General features: G+C 37.1%; 1 protein-coding gene across 3 annotated transcripts in view; it reads right to left on the bottom strand.

Moving 5' to 3' along the window:
- The window catches only part of PSME4 (proteasome activator subunit 4), a 100,733-nt gene that overhangs the window by 12,497 nt on the left and 68,399 nt on the right, over positions 1-19,837 (bottom strand). For all 3 annotated transcript variants that reach the window (XM_002812036.5, XM_054547572.2, XM_063713444.1), the window contains exons 33-41: positions 18,792-18,945; positions 18,216-18,285; positions 16,878-17,003; positions 16,011-16,163; positions 13,319-13,423; positions 11,952-12,043; positions 11,090-11,221; positions 10,501-10,709; positions 8,923-9,008 (exon numbers count right to left, since the gene is read on the bottom strand). In XM_002812036.5, coding sequence (XP_002812082.1) covers positions 8,923-9,008; positions 10,501-10,709; positions 11,090-11,221; positions 11,952-12,043; positions 13,319-13,423; positions 16,011-16,163; positions 16,878-17,003; positions 18,216-18,285; positions 18,792-18,945 — 1,127 coding nt within the window. The remainder of the gene's footprint in view (positions 1-8,922; positions 9,009-10,500; positions 10,710-11,089; positions 11,222-11,951; positions 12,044-13,318; positions 13,424-16,010; positions 16,164-16,877; positions 17,004-18,215; positions 18,286-18,791; positions 18,946-19,837) is intronic.

Genomic DNA, 19,837 nt, shown 5'->3' with positions numbered 1-19,837 from the left:
TTTTTTTTTTTTTTTTTTTTTTTTGAGACAGGGTCTTGTGCTGTAGCCCAGGCTGGAGTGTAGTGGCACAACCATGGCTCACTGTAGCCTCAACTTTCTGGGGTTGGTGATCCTCCCACCTCAGCCTTCTGGGTAGCTGGGACCACAGGCACGCACTACTGTGTCCAGCTTTTTTTTTTTTTTTTAATATATTGTATAGACAGAATCTCACTGTGTTGCCCATATCGGTCTCAAACACCTGGGCTTGAGCAGTCTTCCTGCGCTGGCCTCCCAAAGTGCTGAGATTACAGGCATGAGCCAGTGTACCCAGTATCCATATTTGTTTTAATGAAGAAATCAGGTTTGTCTGGTACCATACTTTGACTATGAATATATGCTGTTTGATGTCTTAAATTCGTTTTAAATATTTAAAAAATATACCCTTGCACATTCAGTAGGGGAAAGCTTTAATAAAGTTTGCTAAGGGACTCTGGGGTGCTAAGTTGGAGGGATCTCATGAGGCCAGCATGGATAACAGAGCAAGATCCTGCCTCTATAAAAAAAAAAATTAGCTGGGCTTGGTGCCACATGCCTATAGTCCTTGGGAGGCTGAGGTGGGAAGATTGTTTGAGCCCAGGAGTTCAAGGTTACAGTGATCTATGATCACAGCACTGCACTCTAGCCTGGGTGACAGAGTGATACCCTGTCTCTTAAAAAAAAAAAAAGTTTGCTAAGGGAAATTATTTCTATCAAACACTGGACAAACTATCATAGTGAATTAATACACTCAGCTTGAAACTGTTGTTAAAAAAAATTATTCTGACATTTGTTAAAATCGTTAACGAAAACTTTATTCAGAGACATCGGGCGGTGGGGGGGGGCGGGGATTCCTCCTTAACCAACTTAACAGGATTCCTGCAAAAGGTAGAATAGGGTGATCAGATACCACGGGTGGGGGATTCTTTCTAAACTAGATTAGAGACAGTCTTGCTAAAACTGGACCAAAGACAGACAGGCCAAAGACAGAGCCCGAGGATGAGATCTAGTCAGAAAAAGGGCTCAGAGGAGCTGACTTAAGTTTGGTCAAGGAGAGTCTTTGTCATAACAAAGGCATGATTCAGTTCTTTTTTTGTTATGGGTATGCAAAGACATTTCATAATGCTGAGTTTTAAATATTTTACCTCAGTTAATATAATCCTTGGTATTTTAGAATAAAAATTATTTCTTTTTGCAAATTAAAACCATACTGAGTTATATGTTTTCACCTGTTCTACTGGGAAAAAATCGGGATGTTTAATATCATACTGTAAAAGTGAGTCTCTGAGGAAATAACCAATAAAGAGGGGTGTAGAGCAGTGTCTAGCAAAAGCACATATTCATTTACTTTCTACTGGCTGTTGTGGGAAGTCAGGGACCCCAAATGGAGGGAGCAGCTGAAGCCATGGCAGAAGAACATAAATTGTGAAGATTTCATGGACATTTATTAGTTCCCCAAATTAATACTTGTATAATTTATTATGCCTGTCTTTCCTGCAAACTCTGAACATAAATTGTGAAGACTTCATGGACACTTATCATTTCCCCAATCAATACTCTTGTGATTTCCTATGCCTGTCTTTACTTTAATCTCTTAATCCCATCATCTTTGTAAGCTGAGGATGAATGTCACCTCAGGACCCTGTGATAATTGTGTTAACTGCACAAATTGTTTAAACAATATGAAATCTGGGCACCTTGAAAAAAGAACAGGATAACAGCAATGCTCAGAGAACAAAGGAGATAACCTTAAACTCTGGCTGCCTGTGAGCCTGGCGAAACAGAGCCATATTTCTCTTCTTTCAAAAGCAAATAGGAGAAATATCACTGAATTCTTTGTCTCAGCAAAGAACATCCCTGAGAAAGAGAATGCGTCCCTAAGGGGAGGCCTCTGAAATGGCTGCTTTGGGGATGGCTGTCTTTTACAGTCATAGCTAAGGGATGAAATAATCCCCGGTCTCCCGTAGCACTCCCAGGCTTATTAGGGCGATGAAATTCCCACCTAATAAATTTTGGTCAGACCAGTGGTCTGCTCTAAAACCCCGTCTCCTGATAAGATGTTATCAATAACAATGTGTGCCCGAAACTTCATTAGCAATTTTAATTTCACCCCAGTCCTGTGGTTCTGTGATCTCGCCCTGCCTCCATTTCCTTTGTGATATTTTATTACCTTGGGATGCACGTGATCTCTGTGACCCACACCCTATTCATACACTCCCTCCCCTTTGAAAATCCCTAATAAAAACTTGCTGGTTTTATGGCACAGGGGCATCACGGAACCTGCCGACATGGGATGTCTCCCCCGGACACCCAGCTTTAAAATTTCTCTCTTTTGTACTCTGTCCCTTTATTTCTCAGACCGGCCGACACTTAGGGAAAATAGAAAAGAACCTATGTGAAACATCGGGGGTGAATTTCCCCCGATACTGGCAATGTATGTCTACCCTCCTACCTCAAAGATATATTGGCAAACATAAGAAATGTCTACACAAAGATCTACATTGTAGCACTATCTCAAAAGCACAACACTGGAAATAATTCAAATATCTATTGGATCTGGAGAGTATCTGGTTAAATAAACTGTAGTACATCCTTGTAGTTTACATATCCTATCGTATGAATCATTCCTATTGTTATAAAGTAATTCCTTAAAAGTCTCTTCAGAAAAAAAGCAAAAGCAAAATGAAGTAAGTGAAACTCACTGTTTATCTGGCTGGCAAGAAGCATACTTAGAGCAGTGACTTTTAAAGGGTAATATAATGTTTTGTGGGATGTATAAAAATCAAATTTAGATTAACTGTCAACAGGAACCAAGAGTTTTCACATGAGAGGTAAAAGATACAAAAATACAAGTGGTTAAATAAAATCTTAGTAATCCCAAATTTGAATTGAAAATGCCAGTACAAGCTATTTCTCTTAGAAAATGTGCTGTGTCTACCAAATAAGCCCAGAAACACGAATCAACTCAGTAACAATGAATACCCCTTGAGCCTGGGAGATTGAGGCTGCAGTGAGCTATGATCGTGTCACTGCACTCCAGCCTGGGTGACAGAGCAAGACCCTGTCTCAAAAAAAAAAAAAGGAAAAGGAAATAACATTGAACATTAATTGTTGAATATCAACTGGTGCAATGTCAGAACACATTACTTTTTATCCCTGGCATGTGACCAAAATTACTATATGAATTTAATTCAATTCCAGTAGGAATTGTGTTTTTAAAGGTTAAAAAAAATTACAGAAGTATAAATTTGACAAGGAAATTCAAAACCCTGCCTTGGTGTGGAGGAAGAATGTGGCAGAAGTAATTTAACCACATCTCCAAAATAGCAGGACATCCATAGCAAAGTAACTTAAGTTGGAAAATAAAAAATGAGCAGTATAAGAGTTATTTCTTTAGAGACAAAGAGGTGTGCAAAAGCTTAAAAGTGGTAAACTTGGGCTGGGCAGAGTGGCTTATGCCCGTAATCCTAGCACTTTGGAGGCCAAGGTACGAGGAGCACTTGAAGCCAGGAGTTTGAGGGCAGCCTGGGCCACTAAAAGTGAGACCCTGTCTCTACAAAAAATAAAATTAGCTGGAGTGGTGGTGCTGGCACACGAAGGTAGTTCCAGCTACACAAGAGACTGAGGTGGGAGGATCGCTTGAGCCCTGAGGCCATCCTGGACAAGATACCGAGATATCATCTCTTAAAAAAAAAAAAAAGGCAGATACATCTCTTTTGCCCAGCAATTTTACACCTAGGAAGTATCCTACAAATATGCTCACATGTGCAAGATACTTAAGAAGAGCCAGAGGTTCCATCAACAGAAAACTGGTTAAATTTTTAAATGATGGTACAATTTAGTCATAAAAGAGGCAATTTTGTGTAATGATATGAAAAGATGGACATTATATACTGAGTTAAAAACCAAAATCACCTTGCAGAATTAAGTAATTGTTATTCATAAAACAATTTCACAAACACATTTGTAGGGTAAAGCAGAGACACATTCATAGTCAAAGGCATAAAAGGACATACACCAACAAAGTCAGGGTACAAATGGTAAATATTCAACAGTTCAAATCTCTAGGCATTACAGGTGGAGTTGTTTTCCTGGTCATTTTATTCACACTCACAGTAAATATGAGGTGATTTAGAGTTTGGGTAGTTAACTGTGGCATAAAAAAGAAGATATTCATTTACTGGCAAGGTCCATTACCACCAGAATTTAAGATGACTCATTTCGTCTGTTGAATCAGCAGCCTCTCTTCCTACCATTATGAAAAAAATGTGTTTTTCTAATGAAATTAAGACACAATATTCTCAAGTACAGCATGGGTGAAAATGATCTACTAAAAACAGTAAAATTCTAAAATCCAATAAATAAATTTCACCAGATAGATTATATACTAAACTATGTTAACCAGTAGAAAATGCTGTTCATTTAGTTAGCAAAGGAATCACCTTATAAGATATTTTTCTCCTGATTATTGAAAAAAATTTTTCTAAAGAAATACCATCAATGTGAGGTGACTGTATCCAATGTACCACAATATCTGTACATCCTTCTCTAAGTTTTACGTATGCGAAACTATAGTGGTGGATTTTGATGAGCATTTTCTGAAGTTTGAAACTTAGGATAAAATACCTCTCTGACCACCACGATTTGAGCCCTTAATTGTTCCAAATTAAAATACAGTTAAAGATTAGTAAAATAATAAGTATGTACTTTACCACTGTGCTTTCTGCTTTACAGGTATGTCATTTCATCCTTCTAACAGTTCTGTGAGGGATACTAATACTAAACTCACACTCTTTATATAGGAGACAAGTTCAGAAGCTTGTGCAAGGTCACAAAGAAAGCACCTGTCAAAGGAAGAATTTTTTTTTTTTTTTTTTTTTTGAACTGTCTCCCAGCTGGAGCACAGTAGCGAGATCTGGTTTACTGCAGCCTCCGCCTCCAGGGTTTGAGTGATTCTCCTGTCTCAGCCCCCTGGGTAGCTGGGACTACAGTGTCTGCCACCACACCTGGCTAATTTTTGTATTTTTAGTAGAGATGGGGTTTCACCATGTTGTTCAGGCTGGTCTCAAACTCCCGATCTCAAGTGATCTGCCCACCTCAGCCTCCCAAAGTGCTGGCATTACAGGCGTGAGCCACTGTGCCCAACCTAAAGGCAGGATTTTAAACTAGGACTCTATGTACCCGAAAGCCAGGACTTTGTAAGCTATTCTTGGTCGGAAAACCTCTTCCTTTAATCTTAAGAATATGAGAAGACTCTTAGACCAGAATAGGCAAGTTTATATATAGATATATATAAATATAAATTTAATACATATATATTTCAGGGTTTTTTACAGATACAAAACTGCTTTTTATGGGATAGGATAAATAGGATTTTTAACAGAACAGCCAATGTACCATATGTTTCTTACAACAATGTGTTAGCTGAAGTAGATCCAGCATTTTCACTTCTGGTGATTTATTCTATAAAAAATATGTGCAAAGTGCAAAAGATATGTACAAGATGTTCACTGTATCATTAATGAAAAGGAACATGTCTACAGTGTTTACCATGTGCCTGATGCTGCTTTAAGCACTTCACATATGAAAGTACCCTTTATTCTCTCAATTTAGGATGCAATATCTTTTAATCTATACTCTTGCTATTTGCTAATGGCAACCCAGGAAATGGAAAATGCACATAATTCCTTGTTATCAGACTCAGCCACCCACTCCTCAATTTGGACAATGAGGGACATGTATTAACTCATATAATCCTTGTAACATCCTTAGGAGATGGGTGGTATCATTATCCCCATTTTACTGATGAGAAGGATAAAGTTCAGAGGGGTTGAATTAGATGCCCATGATTACATAATTAGTTCATGGGCCATGGAGATGAATTTGATCCAGGCAGCCTGGCTCAAAACTTCACGTGGTTAATGACTCCACTCACTGCCTCTTGTTGTCTACCTGGTGAACAACTGTCATAAACCAAACATCTGCTACTAGAGAGCACAGGATATTATATTCTAAAAGCCACATAAGGAATGACAAGTATCTACTTACTGACGTGGAAAGGTACATACAATATATTGATCAGGTTCATAAAAGGGAAGCTGCAGAGCTACTGGTATGACTCTACTGACAAACAACTGTGTAGGAAAATCACATTTGAGGAAATACAAAAAATATATATAAATATAAATAATATAAATATAAATAAAACTATGAACAGTGGCTGTTATCATACACAATTAGTCTTGTCAGTCTATCTTATACTTTTATGAATATGTGCTGCTTTTATAAACTCACAATAATTTTAAGAAAAAAAGATACATATAAGAAAGGTTAATGGTAATGGTAGTTTATGAATATTTCCCTCCAACTTTCTAAGTTTTCTCTCAAAAGGCATTTATTTCTTTTAAAAAGGAGAAAAATTAAACTTACACTGTTACTGAAATTTTCCACAAACTTCAAAGTAATGAAACTATTTTTTATTAAATTAGGAATGGGAGACCAAAAATAGTGGCTCACATCTGTAATCCTAGCACTTTGGAAGGCTACGGTGGGAGGACCATTGGAGACCAATCTAGACAACATGAGACCCCATCTCTACAAAAATTTTTGAGAAAATTAGCCAGGCATGGTGATGCATGCCTGTAGTCCCAGCTACTCAGGAGGCTGAGGCAGGAGGATTGCTTGTGCCCAGGAGATTGAGGCTGCAGTGAGCCATGATTGCACCACTGCAGTGAGACTGTCTCAAAAAAAAGGGGGAGAGGGGTGCGGGGACAGGGTCCATGTGATAAGCTGCCATTCACTGGTCTCTCCTCTGATATGAATGTTGTTGACCATCCACAATCAAGAAAGGTAATGTAGGTTTTAAACTTTGGACAGTTGAAAATAATCTAGTCCTCTTAAACGGTTCTAATTTAGTTCACATAAAGTAAGTTACGAGGCATATGCTAACTGAATCATCTCTATTTGTTGTGTTCTCATCACCCTAACCTGTGAATGTTGGCTCAATTCTTACACTTCTTCTTTTTTCCATCTACACCCATTCCCTCGATGATCTCATTCAATTTCATGGTTTTAAATATCATCTCTGTTGATGACATTTAAGTTGTACCACTAGGCTGCACTATTCCACTGAACTCTGAATGTTTATCCATTATCTTCACTTATAAAAGCATCTTCACTTATAAGTCTTATAAGCATCTGAAATATGTTGGAAAGGGAATTTCTGACCTCCTCTTCAACTCCTTCTGTGCTCCTCTCATGGTTTAGTAAACAGGTTTCTTTTAAACGCCTCTCTTTATCCTCACACTCTACACATCTGATTTATGTGCAAAATAACTATGATGTGATGCCTTTGTACCTCTGGCCCCATTCAGCATGATGGCCTAGTATTAGTATATCCTCAATATTAGTATATCCAGGTGAGATGTTAGGCTTGTCAATGGTAACTTATATCGTACAGCTTTCTTTTCTTTTCTTTTTTTTTGAGATGGAGTCTTGCTCTGTTGCCAGGCTGGAATGCAGTGGCACAATCTCAGCTCACTATAACCTCCACCTCCTGGGTTCAAGCGATTCTCCTGCCTCAGCCTCCCGAGCAGCTGGGACTACAGGCGTGTGCCACCATGCCCAGCTAATTTTTGTATTTTTAGTAGAGATGGGGTTTCACCATGTTGGCCAGGATGGTCTCGATCTCTTGACCTTGTGATCCACCCGCCTCGGCCTCTATCGTACAGGTTTCTAATGATCTAAGTTTTTTCATAAACTTCAAGTGGATTCAAATCATCCTTCTACTAACCTCACTCTTACATACTTGCTTGTATTTGTTCTCAATGAAAGAAAAGGGATGGAACCCCAGCTATCCTAACAATCATTGCACATTATGAATTTATGAATGTTCTATATCCGCTTGGTATGTGACAGAGGAAAAACATTTAAGTACTAGGCAGACAAATCCTACATACACCAAAGACCTATAGGTAAGAAGGACCTATATATTAGCAGCTACTGTCTACTTTTATACCCCAAAAGATCCCAGGGACATTCATGGGTATCATCCTTTGCATAGCATTCTTAAAAGTATTTTAGTAGTACAGTCTTTGAAAGTTACTGGTACAGTTAACTGTTTGAAATTTCCTAACGACAAAATATACTATAGCAAATCAAAAGTTTAGCATGCCATTTGTTAACAATAATAAGGGCCCTCCTCCTTAGATAATAATAACTGTACTGATGAATAATGTCAAAAAGTGGTGATGTTTATGCCAAGCCTTTCAAATGTACAATTAACACTGTTTTCCTAACCACAGCCAACCATATCATTATTGCAAACTATGATTTTGGAAACTAATGAGTCAACCTGTGACCTTAGTTCCACTAGCTGCAACCCCTGAGTAGATGATTAGATAAAACCACCTCAAGCCATGCCTTTCATTAACAAAATGTCATTATATGATACCAGAGGCAAATGATTTCCTGCAGATATTTGTTGGAAACAGTTATAGGGCCCTTTAACATTGTAAAATAAACACAATATACTGAACATTTTCGTTTGTAAATTATATTAGTAAAGAAGTCAGAAATGGCTATATTAAAAAATTTCTTTGTAGCTTTTCTTTTAACTGTCAATAGTTCCTCTAATCTGCCATTACTCAGAAATTAGCTACCAGGTAAAACAATATTCTGTTAAATTTTCATGTAGCTGTCAAAATCCTGCTATATCACCTCATATTAAAACACGATTTCAACAAATATTAAACCACTATCACCTAATGATTTTCCTGTGACCATTCTACTTTTCAGAGATCCAATCAAAATTCACACTGTCTGAAGAACTTCAACCATCAGGTGATGAACACAAATTCCTTATGAAGGTCAAAAGGAGATGCATTCTTAATTTCAGCAAAACCTTACCTTAAAAAACAAAGGTAGAAGCTGAAGTTGTTCTGTAACTGCTGTAGAAAAGGATCTTCCTGCACTTGCCATCAGCCATTTCAATACTATTTTGAAAACAAAGATGCAGAGTAAGTCATTCCTATTCATTTACAGACCACAAAGTAGAACAGTATTGTAATGTTATTGTCATACAGCCACTCTGACAGCTCTTCGGTGCTATGAAAGAGATCATCTATGTTACTTCATAAATTAGACACTTACTGAGAAGCAGTGTAACAGTACCCAAAATAAAATTTAAAACTTTTGTGCATAAAAAGACACTATCCAGAGAGTAGAAAGACAACCCACAGAATAGGAGAAAATATTTCTAAATTGTGTATCTGACAAGGGATTGATATTAGAATAAATAAAGAACTAAAACTCAAAAACAACAAAACAATCTAATTCAGAAACGGGCTGGGTACAGTGGCTCATGCCTGTAATTGTAGCACTTTTGGAGGCCAAGGCGGGAGGATCCCTTGAGCTCAGGAGTTCAAGACCAGTCTGGGCAACATATGGAGACCCCTGTCTCTAGAAAATATTTAAAAATTAGCTGGGTGTGGTGTTGCACACCTGTAGGCCCAGCTACTCAGGAGGCTGAGGTGGGAGGATCTCTTGAGCCCCCGAGGTTGAGGCTGCAGTAAGCAGTCTGGATGACAGAGTGAAAGGCAGCAGAGGGGTGGGTAATGAATGACATGAGTAGATATTTCTCCAAACAAGAAATACAAATGGCTAATAAAGATTCTCGAAATATCAGTAATCATTAGGGAAATGCAAACCAAAATCACAAGATACCTCTTCATACCCACTAAGATGGCTATACTTTAAAAAAGCAAGGAAACAAACAGAAAACAAGTGGTGAGAACATGGAACCCTTGTGCATTTGCTGACTGGAATGTAAAATGGTGCAGCTGCTGCGGAGAAGAGTCTGGCAACTCTTCAAAAACTTAAGCACAGAAATACTACATGGTCTAACAATTCCACTTCTAGGTACATACCCTAAAGAACTGAAAGCAGGAACTCAAACAGGTACTTATACAAACATCAATGTTCAGAGCAGCATTAGTCACAATAGCCAAAGGTGGAAACCCAAATATCCAGCAAACAGATGAATGGGTAACAGATTAATGACACAATATGATTCAGAAATTCATTCATTCAACTTGAAAATACTATGTAACATGAAATAAGCCAGACACAAAAAAGACTTATGATTCAACTTATATGACCTACCTAGAATGGGCAAATTCAGAGATGGAAAGTAGACAGTGGTTACAAAGGATGAGGGGAGGGAAAATGAGGAGCTGTTGTTAAAGGGTACAGAGTTTCAGTTTCGTATGATGAAGAGGATTCTAGAGATAAATGGTGGTGATGGTTGCACAAGGGTGTGAATGTACTTAATGCCACTGAACTGCACACTTAAAAATGGTTAAAATCGTAAATTTTTCATTATGTCTATTTATGTTTATTTTACAATAAAAAAAGTGGTGGAAAAAACTCCACAGGATAATCAAATAAATGTTTTCAATTGAGTTTCTACTAATTTTATCCACTCACTGGTTTTCAAGAGTTTTATGCCCTGAGTTCGTTCATCTTCTTCACCAATTCCATTTTCTTCCATAACATGGTTCTGAATTTCTTCATCCACATCCATGAGAGGTTTCAATTTCTCCAGAATTCGAGCAGTAAACTCAGGGACATGAGGCGATACAGTTGGTGCGGTATTTGGCAAAGATACATCTATCATGAATATGTAGGTCAGCACACTGCAAAATAAAATACTTAATAATAGGAAGAGGTGCCACATTATAAATAAAAATGAGGTTCAAAAGTTATGACCCAATCAAAGTAAACTGTCCCAAGACAATTCCTGGAGTGGGTCTTAGATTATGCCTGTGTGTAAAAGAAGCCTTAAAATTAAGGGGTATTAACACTTAGGTGTTGTGACTGCTCATCTCTGGCTTCTGAGCACACTGCTGTCCTAGTTTACATTCAGAGTGTTTCATCTTGTTTCCCACGACACAATAGCAAACAATTTGAGAAAGACACCGTGAAACCCACTGACAACATAACCAGCATTATTAGCTATTACAATTAAAAAAAACAAAGAACTCGAGAGGTATACCACAGAGAAAACAGTACCTACCTTCCTATTCTTTCTCTGACATTTTTGTAAACCTGGGTGAGTTTGGGTTCCAAGTACTTCAATAGTCTGTGCAATAGTTCAGGCACTCTCCATTCTTGCTGGGCAAGGCCACCTTGTAGTACATAAAGTCGACTAAAATTAAAGCATCGTAGTGTTATATTGGAGGCCCTTTCTGCCTTTACATATTGACAGTATGGACAGACAATATCTGTATTTCACTTAAAGCTTTTTCATTTTCTCACCTAATAAATACTACAATATCCACAACTCAAAATAGCCTCTTTATGAAGATTTTATTTTTCCTATATAATTTCCTCTGTATTTGCATTTCATCTCCACTACTAGACAACTGAAAGAAATACTGACTTAAGAATACTCACCGACTAATATTTAAACATCAGAATTCAAGTTTTCTCATTAATTAAGTGCTTCTTCTTTTTAATGAAATTATCCATATTGCTATTGTCTAACTTTCTACAGCACCATATGCCCCAACCAAGGCAGTTTTTCCTTGAAATGATTACTCTCTCTTTGTATCTTTTTAACAGGAAAAAGTGTAAAATAAGATGTGATGAAGACACAAAAGTACAAAAGACAATTCCAATAAAATATTTGACAGCAAAGAATGCTGACTCTAATTTGTGTTTAAATTGCTCAGATTGCCTACATCTCACTTACTTGTCCAACTAATAAATAACTCTTATTAAGTATCACATGTTATATGGAACCAGATCACATCACCTTCCAGAAGAAAGTAATTACTTCATCTAGACTTTACAAGTATAGACCATTCATTTCCATTTATACATAAGTTAACACAAAACCTTTTGTGTTAACCTCATAGGTTTTTTAAAAAATTTACCATGCATCTACAAAGGATCCTCCTTCACCACTCAATGGTGATTCCAACAGCAGTTCAAAAAGCCAGTGAAGTTTCCGGGGATCTCTGCTTTCCTGTGTTTAAAATATGATGTAACAGTTAAACAGGGGACCTACAATTCTGTAAATAAATCATACTCAGTTATTTAATTTAATTTTATTTTTGAGGCTAGGTCTAACTCTGTTGCCCAGGCTGGAGTGAAGTGGTATGATTACCTCCCAGGCTCAAGTAATCCACCCGCCTCGGCCTCTCCAGTAGCTGGGACCACAGGCATGCGCCACTATGCCTGGCTAAGTTTTCATTTTTTGTAGAGACAGAGTCTCCCTATGTTGCCCAGGCTGGTCTCCAACTCCTGGCCCCAAGCTATCTTCCTGCCTTGGCCTCCCAAAGTTCTGCGATTAAAGTTGAGAGCTAGCGCACCCAGCCATATTCAATTATTTTAGAAATACTGAAAACATATATAAGTATAGTCGCCCCTTGGTATCTGTGGCGGATTGGTTCCAGAACTCCCTTAGGATACCAAAATCCACAGATGTTCAAGTCTCTGACAAAAATGGTGTAGTATTTACATATAACCTATGCACATCCTCCTGTACACTTCAAATCTTCTCTAGAGTATTTGTAATACCTAATACAATGTAAATGCTATGTAAATAGCTGTTATACTGTATTGTAAGAAAAAAAAATCTGAACAGGTTCACTATAGACACAACCATCTCCCCACCCGCTTCTGAAATATTCTCCATCTCCTCAGGTTGGCTGAAACCACAGATGTGGAACTCATGGATATGGAGGGCTGACTGTATAGAAGAAGAAAATCAAACTAAAACTGATAGATGACTCAAATTCAAATGTGACTATCGTAGTTCAATTTAACAGTGAGAAAACTGTTGCTGGCTAAATGGATTATCTTCAAGCAAAGTACACAAGCTATGGACATATCTGGTATAAAAAATAATACCTATAACTTTGTACTATGTGGCTTTTACTATATGTAAGTGACATTTCCAAATACATGATTGTCACTTAATTTTAAAATGCATTACCACAGCAGAGAAGATATGATAATCACTTAAGAGTTCCTTCTTAAGACTTATTTGAAAGGCTGAATAGAGCCATCTCCAATTACATAAGATGACAAAAGTATGAACAAACTTTCAAGATTCAAGAAGTGAGTTGCCTCACTTAGAATAATAGTCTCTAATCCCATGGAAATAAAAAATAAAAACAATTAAAAAACAAAACCCAAAAAGATTTAAGAAGTGTTACGAGATTTCACACACTTTGAGAGACAGTATCAAACAGTTTGAATAGATCAGTTAGACAAAGAAAGATGTAGGGTAACTTACACAGGATGTTGCTATACAAGCTCCCCAGTCATTGTAAGTTTCTATGGTAATATTGGACAGTGCTGTTCTAAGCAGAGGGCACAGAAGCTCCCAAAGCTTCTCCACCTACTCAAAACAAAATATATCGGTAAGAGTTAATGACACTCAGAACATTTTTCTTCAAATATCTTTCTTTACCTGGAAATGTACACACATACAGATATATCATTTAAATTATTTTTGAGACATGGTCTCATGCTATTGCCCAGGCTGGAGTGCAGTGGCACGATCATACCTCGATGTAGCCTTAGGCTTCTGAGCTCAAGTGATCCACTCACTTCAGCCTTCCAAGGAGCATGGACTATAGGTGTGTGCCACTATGCCCTGCAATTTTTTTTTACTTTTTGTAAAAACAGGATCTTGCTATGTTGCCCAGGCTGGTCTTGAACTCCTAGTCTCAAGCAATCTTCTCACCTTGGCCTCCCAAAGTGCTGGAATTATAGGCATGAGCTAGCATACCTGGCCCTAATTATTTTTTAGAGCACCCAGATAATCCAGCAAAGTACATTATCACCATACATACCCAGGTAGAGGTGAAATTTTTTCCCAAAAAATATTCAGAAAAGAGTAAATACTTTGCATGGCTCATTAAAAAATATCTCTTGGCTGGGTGCAGTGGCTCCTGCCTATAATCCGAGAACTTTGGGAGGCCAAGGCAGGGGGATCACTTGAGATCAGGAGTTCAAGAACAACCTCGCCACATGGCGAAACCATGTCTCTACAAAAAAAATAAAAATTAGCTGAGCGTAGTGGCACATGCCTGTAGTCCCAACTACTCAGGAGGCTGAGGCAGGAGAATTGCTTGAACCTGGGAGGCAGAGGTTGCAGTGAGCCGAGATCATCCCACTGCACTCCAGCCTAAGCAACAGAGCGAGACTCTGTCTAAAAAAACAAAACAAAACAAATCTCTCATATGACTGATAAGTGTTCTTAAAAACCTTGTATAATAGTACGCTAGGCTGAAACAAAACCTCAATCAAGTTTTCCATGTTTATCAAGATCATTTGATTAAACCTTGAAGAGGCAATGACATTTTAATTTAATTTACTAATCAGCCTGAGATATAATCTTCAAATTCCAAGTCTTGGATAAACAGCCCTTAAAAACATGTACAGTTGTACAGAGACTGCATTTACACACATAGATTTTCTCACAGGTTAATGAGCATACAAATCACCTTGAGGTCTTGATAAAATTCAGACTGATTCATCTCAAGTGGGCCTGAGATCTTACTTTCTTAAAAAGCTCCCAAGTGCTACCCCTGCTGCAGGTCCATGGACTGTATTTTAGTTAAAAAGGACATACCTTGATTTCATCATTACACATTGTGTGCATGTATCAAAATATCACATGTACCCCATAAACATGAACAGTTACTATTATTAATTTTTTAAGTTCCTAAAAAAAATTTGAATTTTTTTTTTTTAAAAAGAATGAATGAAGGCCAGGCACAGTAGCTCACACCTGTAATCCCAGCACTTTGGGAGGCCAAGGTAGGTGGAGTTTGAGAGCCAGGAGTTCGAGACCAGCCTGGCCACATGGAGAAACCCTGCCTCTATTAAAAATAGAAAAATTAGCCTGACAAGGTGGCACATGCCTGTAATCCCAGCTACTGAGGTGGCTGAGGCATTGCTTGAACCCAGGGAGCAGAGGTTGCAGTGAGCAATGACCACACCACTGTACTCCAACCTGGGCGACAGAGTAAGACTGTCCAAAAAAAAGAGAGAAGAAAGACAAGGAAGACGGACGGATGGACGGATGGATGGAAGGACACACGGAAGGAAGGAAGGAAGGAAGGAATTCTTCAATCAGCAGAAAGGGTTTGAGACAAAATTTCCAGTGGCAGCACTGTTTTGATTTTATCAAAAAAAGCTTTATCTCAAAGAACATATAGGGATAGGAATTATGTTTTGCAAAACAGGTAACTCAAGAGTGGCTTTAGTAATGTAACAGATGAGAAGAATACATGTCACATTTTAAAATAAAATCGTTTCTTGTAAGCAAAAGTGTTTGCAGTCCTCCTAAAAGTTGACCAAAAAACCCTATTTGTGTCATCTCTTCAACAAAATAGTGGTCTACCTTATGTTCAGGTGGTCCTGACATTTGACCAGGTTATTTTTAGTCTGGTGTATTTTGCTAACAAACTAACCTTAAAGGCAGGTGTGTGAAAACTAAATCTTACAATTAAAAAGAGGGATACTCTAAAAGAGAGAGTCAAACTCCAACTGTCTAGAAGACTGGGCAAGTAATATAAATGATAAGGAGGCTAAGAGAAAGGACTTAATGAGAAGCTGGAATGGCTTAATGAAGGGAGAAGCAAACGTGCACCACCAGCAGAGTGACACAGTGCAATAATGTAGGACCAGTGTTCCAGGATCTTCCTCTTTTTCAAGAAACTGGAATTCTTTTTTTATTTTTTTTAAATTTTTTCCCCCAGTGTGGATAAAAACTTCAAAAATTTAAAGATAGTAAATGTTCTTAGAGACCATTAGGCTGTAATCTGTAATCAAAAGCAATGTCTACATATCAGCATATTTCATATCACTGAATATTTCATATTTTAATTATCAGTATCTAATGTGTTGGGAATTGCCACCAAAATGGGTAGCATAGCTTTAACAGGAAATGTTCTGTATGAATATTAATACATCACCTTTTCAAATGTCCAATGCTTAGAACCTCTGATTAAACCAGCTATAATTTCTGCAACACATCGCTGGGTGCTTTCATGTGAATCTGCAACCAAACGTTCTAAATGGGGCTTCAGAACTGGCAGGAAGGCATCATCAAAATTCCTGAATATACCCTATAAAAACAAAGACCGTTCTTCAGTACTCAAATGACTATCATCTCAATTATAATTATGCTTGTAATTATTCTGTATATTACTAATGTGCTTAAAAACTCCAAGCACACTCCCCTTTAGAACTGCTTTAACAATTCCGGTAAGTTAAAATAGTAAGAATACTGTCATTTTAAATATCACATTAAAATGTAACCAATGAAACAAACATTAATAATCTCTCTAAGTATCACACCTCAAAAAAAGCAACTAAACATAAAAAACCCATATAGTTTTGGGTATCTTTTTCCTTCTAATGCCAATTACAACAAACACTAAAGATAAATACAGTCATCCCTTGGTGTATGTGGGGAAATGGTTTCAAGATCCCCACCCCAAAATACCAAAATGTTCAAGTCCATTACATAAAATGGTATTGTATTTGCATATAACCTATATACATTCTCCTGTATATTTTAAATCATCTTAAGAGTACTTTTAGGACCTAATACAATGTTTACTAATTGTATTATATATATTAATGCTATGTCAATACTTGTTGTAATGTCTTGTTTAGGGAATAACGACAACAAAAGTCTGTACATGTTCAGTGTAAATTCCAGTGCCATTTTAGATCAAGGCAGATGGCTAGCTTTGATCAAATATTTTTAAGTTACGAATGTACAAACTGAATAGTTACTAAGCATTACAAAGAGGATACGTAAACAATATAGTTACCTTAAAGAGACAAAAACGTCGTGGATTAAACTTATCTTTTCCTTTTCTGTCTTCTAATGATAGAAAAGTAATTAACTGTTCAACAAATTTAGGATCAGAAAAATGATCAAATATAATCTGTTCTGCCTATAAAGTTAAAAAAAGAACAATATTCAGCGTTTAAAATCCACTTAAAAACATGATTGTGAAAAAAGTTAAAATTAGAAGATTTTGATAGTCAAAAGCAGGCTGTACTTTTGTTTCAATGAATTCTTTGTGAGACTCACAGACTACAATGATTTCTAAAACCAAGTATCTCCCTCTAAAAATGCTAAAACAGGAAGTTTTCCTTCAGATTCTCAAGTTTGAATCCTATTTCTCACACTGTGAATTAAAAATCAACAAATGTTCTGCTTGGGAAATGAAGACTGAAAGCCACTGTGACACCTGGTGTGCAATTTGTTAAAATCCCCAAAACTATAAATCAAGCCCCAACAAATCACTTCCATATTTACATAACACCAGAAGTTAAAAGGCAAACTGTTCAGAATCAGAAAAAGTTACAATACCATTAACTCGAGGAATAAATACATAAACTTAAAAACCCTTTGTCAACTCTCTTTTTTTTCTTTTCTTTTTTTGGGACAGGGCCTCACTCTGTCACCCAGGCTGGAGTGCAGTGGTGCGATTATGGCTCATTGCAGTCTTGCCTTCCTCAGGTCGGGTAATTTTCCCACCTTAGCCTCCCAAGTAGCTGGGACTACAGGTGTGCACCACTACGCCCAGCTGATTTTTGTATTTTTTGTAGAGACAAGGTTTTGCCATGTTGCTCAGGATGGTCTCAAACTCCTGGGCTCAAGTGATCCACCTGCCTCAGACTTCCAAAGTGTTGGGATTACCAGGCATGTGCCATGGCTCCCAGCCAAGTCAACTTTCAAAGTGAAGTAAATTAAATGAAGTTTAAGGAGTTTTAACTGAAATCTACCAACATGTGTTTACGGAGTACCCATAATTTATATGCAATAGAAAACTAAAAATCAGTCATTAACTTTTCCTTCAAAACGCTTGTATCAGAACTGATACAAGAAATGAGCAGCAAACTACATAAAGCAGTAGCCGAGGGAGGGCTGAATGGGATAGTAACTCAGTCTTAGATACGTCAACATCTACGTCAACTGGCACTAGTATAAAGGGGTTGGGGAGAATGGATTACATAGTCACCAATATTTACGCAGTGCTATACTGAAAAACACAAATTGTATTAAGAAAAAAAAGAAGAAGAAGAACTGAAGTGAGGTTGAGATAAATCAGTGGCCCAAAATAAGATGCATTTGAACTATGGTGAAATGGAATGCTTACCTCTGTCATATCCTCCCTGCTTCTGCCAAGCTTAGGCTGCTCTTCCACACCAGCATAAACAACCATATTCCTATATAGTAAGAGTTCATATTTATCATACGCATAGAAAAAAATAGTAGAGCTTCATGGATAGAAAGCATTAGAAGGCACTTTTAATGAACTCTAACTAGATGCTAAGTTTGGGGAGATGAGTACAGCAGTAACAGTCTAGGCCTTAAAAATCTATCAGATCACTGTGTCCTAATGACAAATGGAGTTAATAAGGAGAGAAAAATATGTATTTCTCTGGGCTGGTTTAGGCATGTGTATTATTAATAGGTAGGAATATAATTTAGAGCAGCTATTAATAACCTCCTTAGCCATATAACCATGGGATTCAGAAAGGCTAAGGGTTTTTGTACAAGGAAAGAGGCAGGAATGAGGCACAGCATTGGCAGGAGCAAAAGAAAGAGAGGACTAGGGAAGGGGAAAGATAAAAGAACCTTCAAGTGCCTCTGAACCTCCCCAGAAACCAAAATATGATAAAACAGTTATATCAAAGGCATTTAATGATAAGGTGTGCAGTAAGTTACTTACTTTGGCCAGGTGTAGTATCCCCAGTGAGTTTTTTCCACAAAGCAACTTGACTCCCATTCTTTTTTAGTTCTTGGTATAGTTTTGCTATCATAATGCAACCAACGATTATCAGGCCTATCACCAGCAATAATTTGGGTGGGTTTAGGACATCCACCTAAGGAAAAGACAATCACATTTGATGAATTTAAAAATATTCGCCCAACAATTATTATCAAATTTCAATCAACAGTACCAGCGTAACTTTGTCTTCACAACACAACACTATTAAAATAACATTAAGATAACATATATATGAGCAATTGGGGGCACATTTCAAAACAGAGAAGATGGGATTATCTACTAAGATAACAAGAGTTTTCACTCTTGTTATTTTAGGGGAGAGATCAAGTATGAAACACACTTCATTCCTTTTACCAAAATTAAAAGGATTAATTTTGTTTAAACTATTTAGATTTGAAATAATAATTTCAGACTTACAGAGCTCAAAAAATTCCCACATATCTTTTACTGAGATACCCAAATTTTGACATTTTACCATGCATACTTTGATATTCTCTCTCTCTCCAAACATACTTGCTTATCTAAACTATGAGTATAAACTGTAGACATCATCTCAAATAATCAAAATACAATTCTCAAAAAAGCTTACATTAATACAGTAAAATTATTTCATCAACAGACTTTACTTAAATTTTGACAGTTGTCCCACTGAATGTACTTTATATGAAAAAAACTTAAAACATTTTCTTCTGGACTATAATCCAATCCAGGATTAAACATTGCATTAAAGGAAACTAAAGATACCATACAATTCAAATGCAATGTTTTAATCCTGGATTGCAGACCAGAAAAAAATGTTTTTTTCTTCAGAAAAATTCTGGTAATACAATAAGGTATGAGGAAGAAAATTCACCTTGTCCCTAATCCCACCATCCAAAGAGAAACATTTAACAAATTAATAACAGCAATTTAAGTCTTTGAAATACAGTTGATAAAATAATTAGTATAATTGCTCAGTGGGTGAGATAAATATGAAGGCAGAAAGA

The sequence above is a fragment of the Pongo abelii genome, chromosome 12, assembly GCF_028885655.2.
Source record: "Pongo abelii isolate AG06213 chromosome 12, NHGRI_mPonAbe1-v2.0_pri, whole genome shotgun sequence".
Taxonomy (NCBI): Eukaryota; Metazoa; Chordata; class Mammalia; order Primates; family Hominidae; genus Pongo; species Pongo abelii.
Note: the sequence above shows the minus strand (reverse complement) of the source record. Positions and strands in the feature narration are given on the sequence as shown.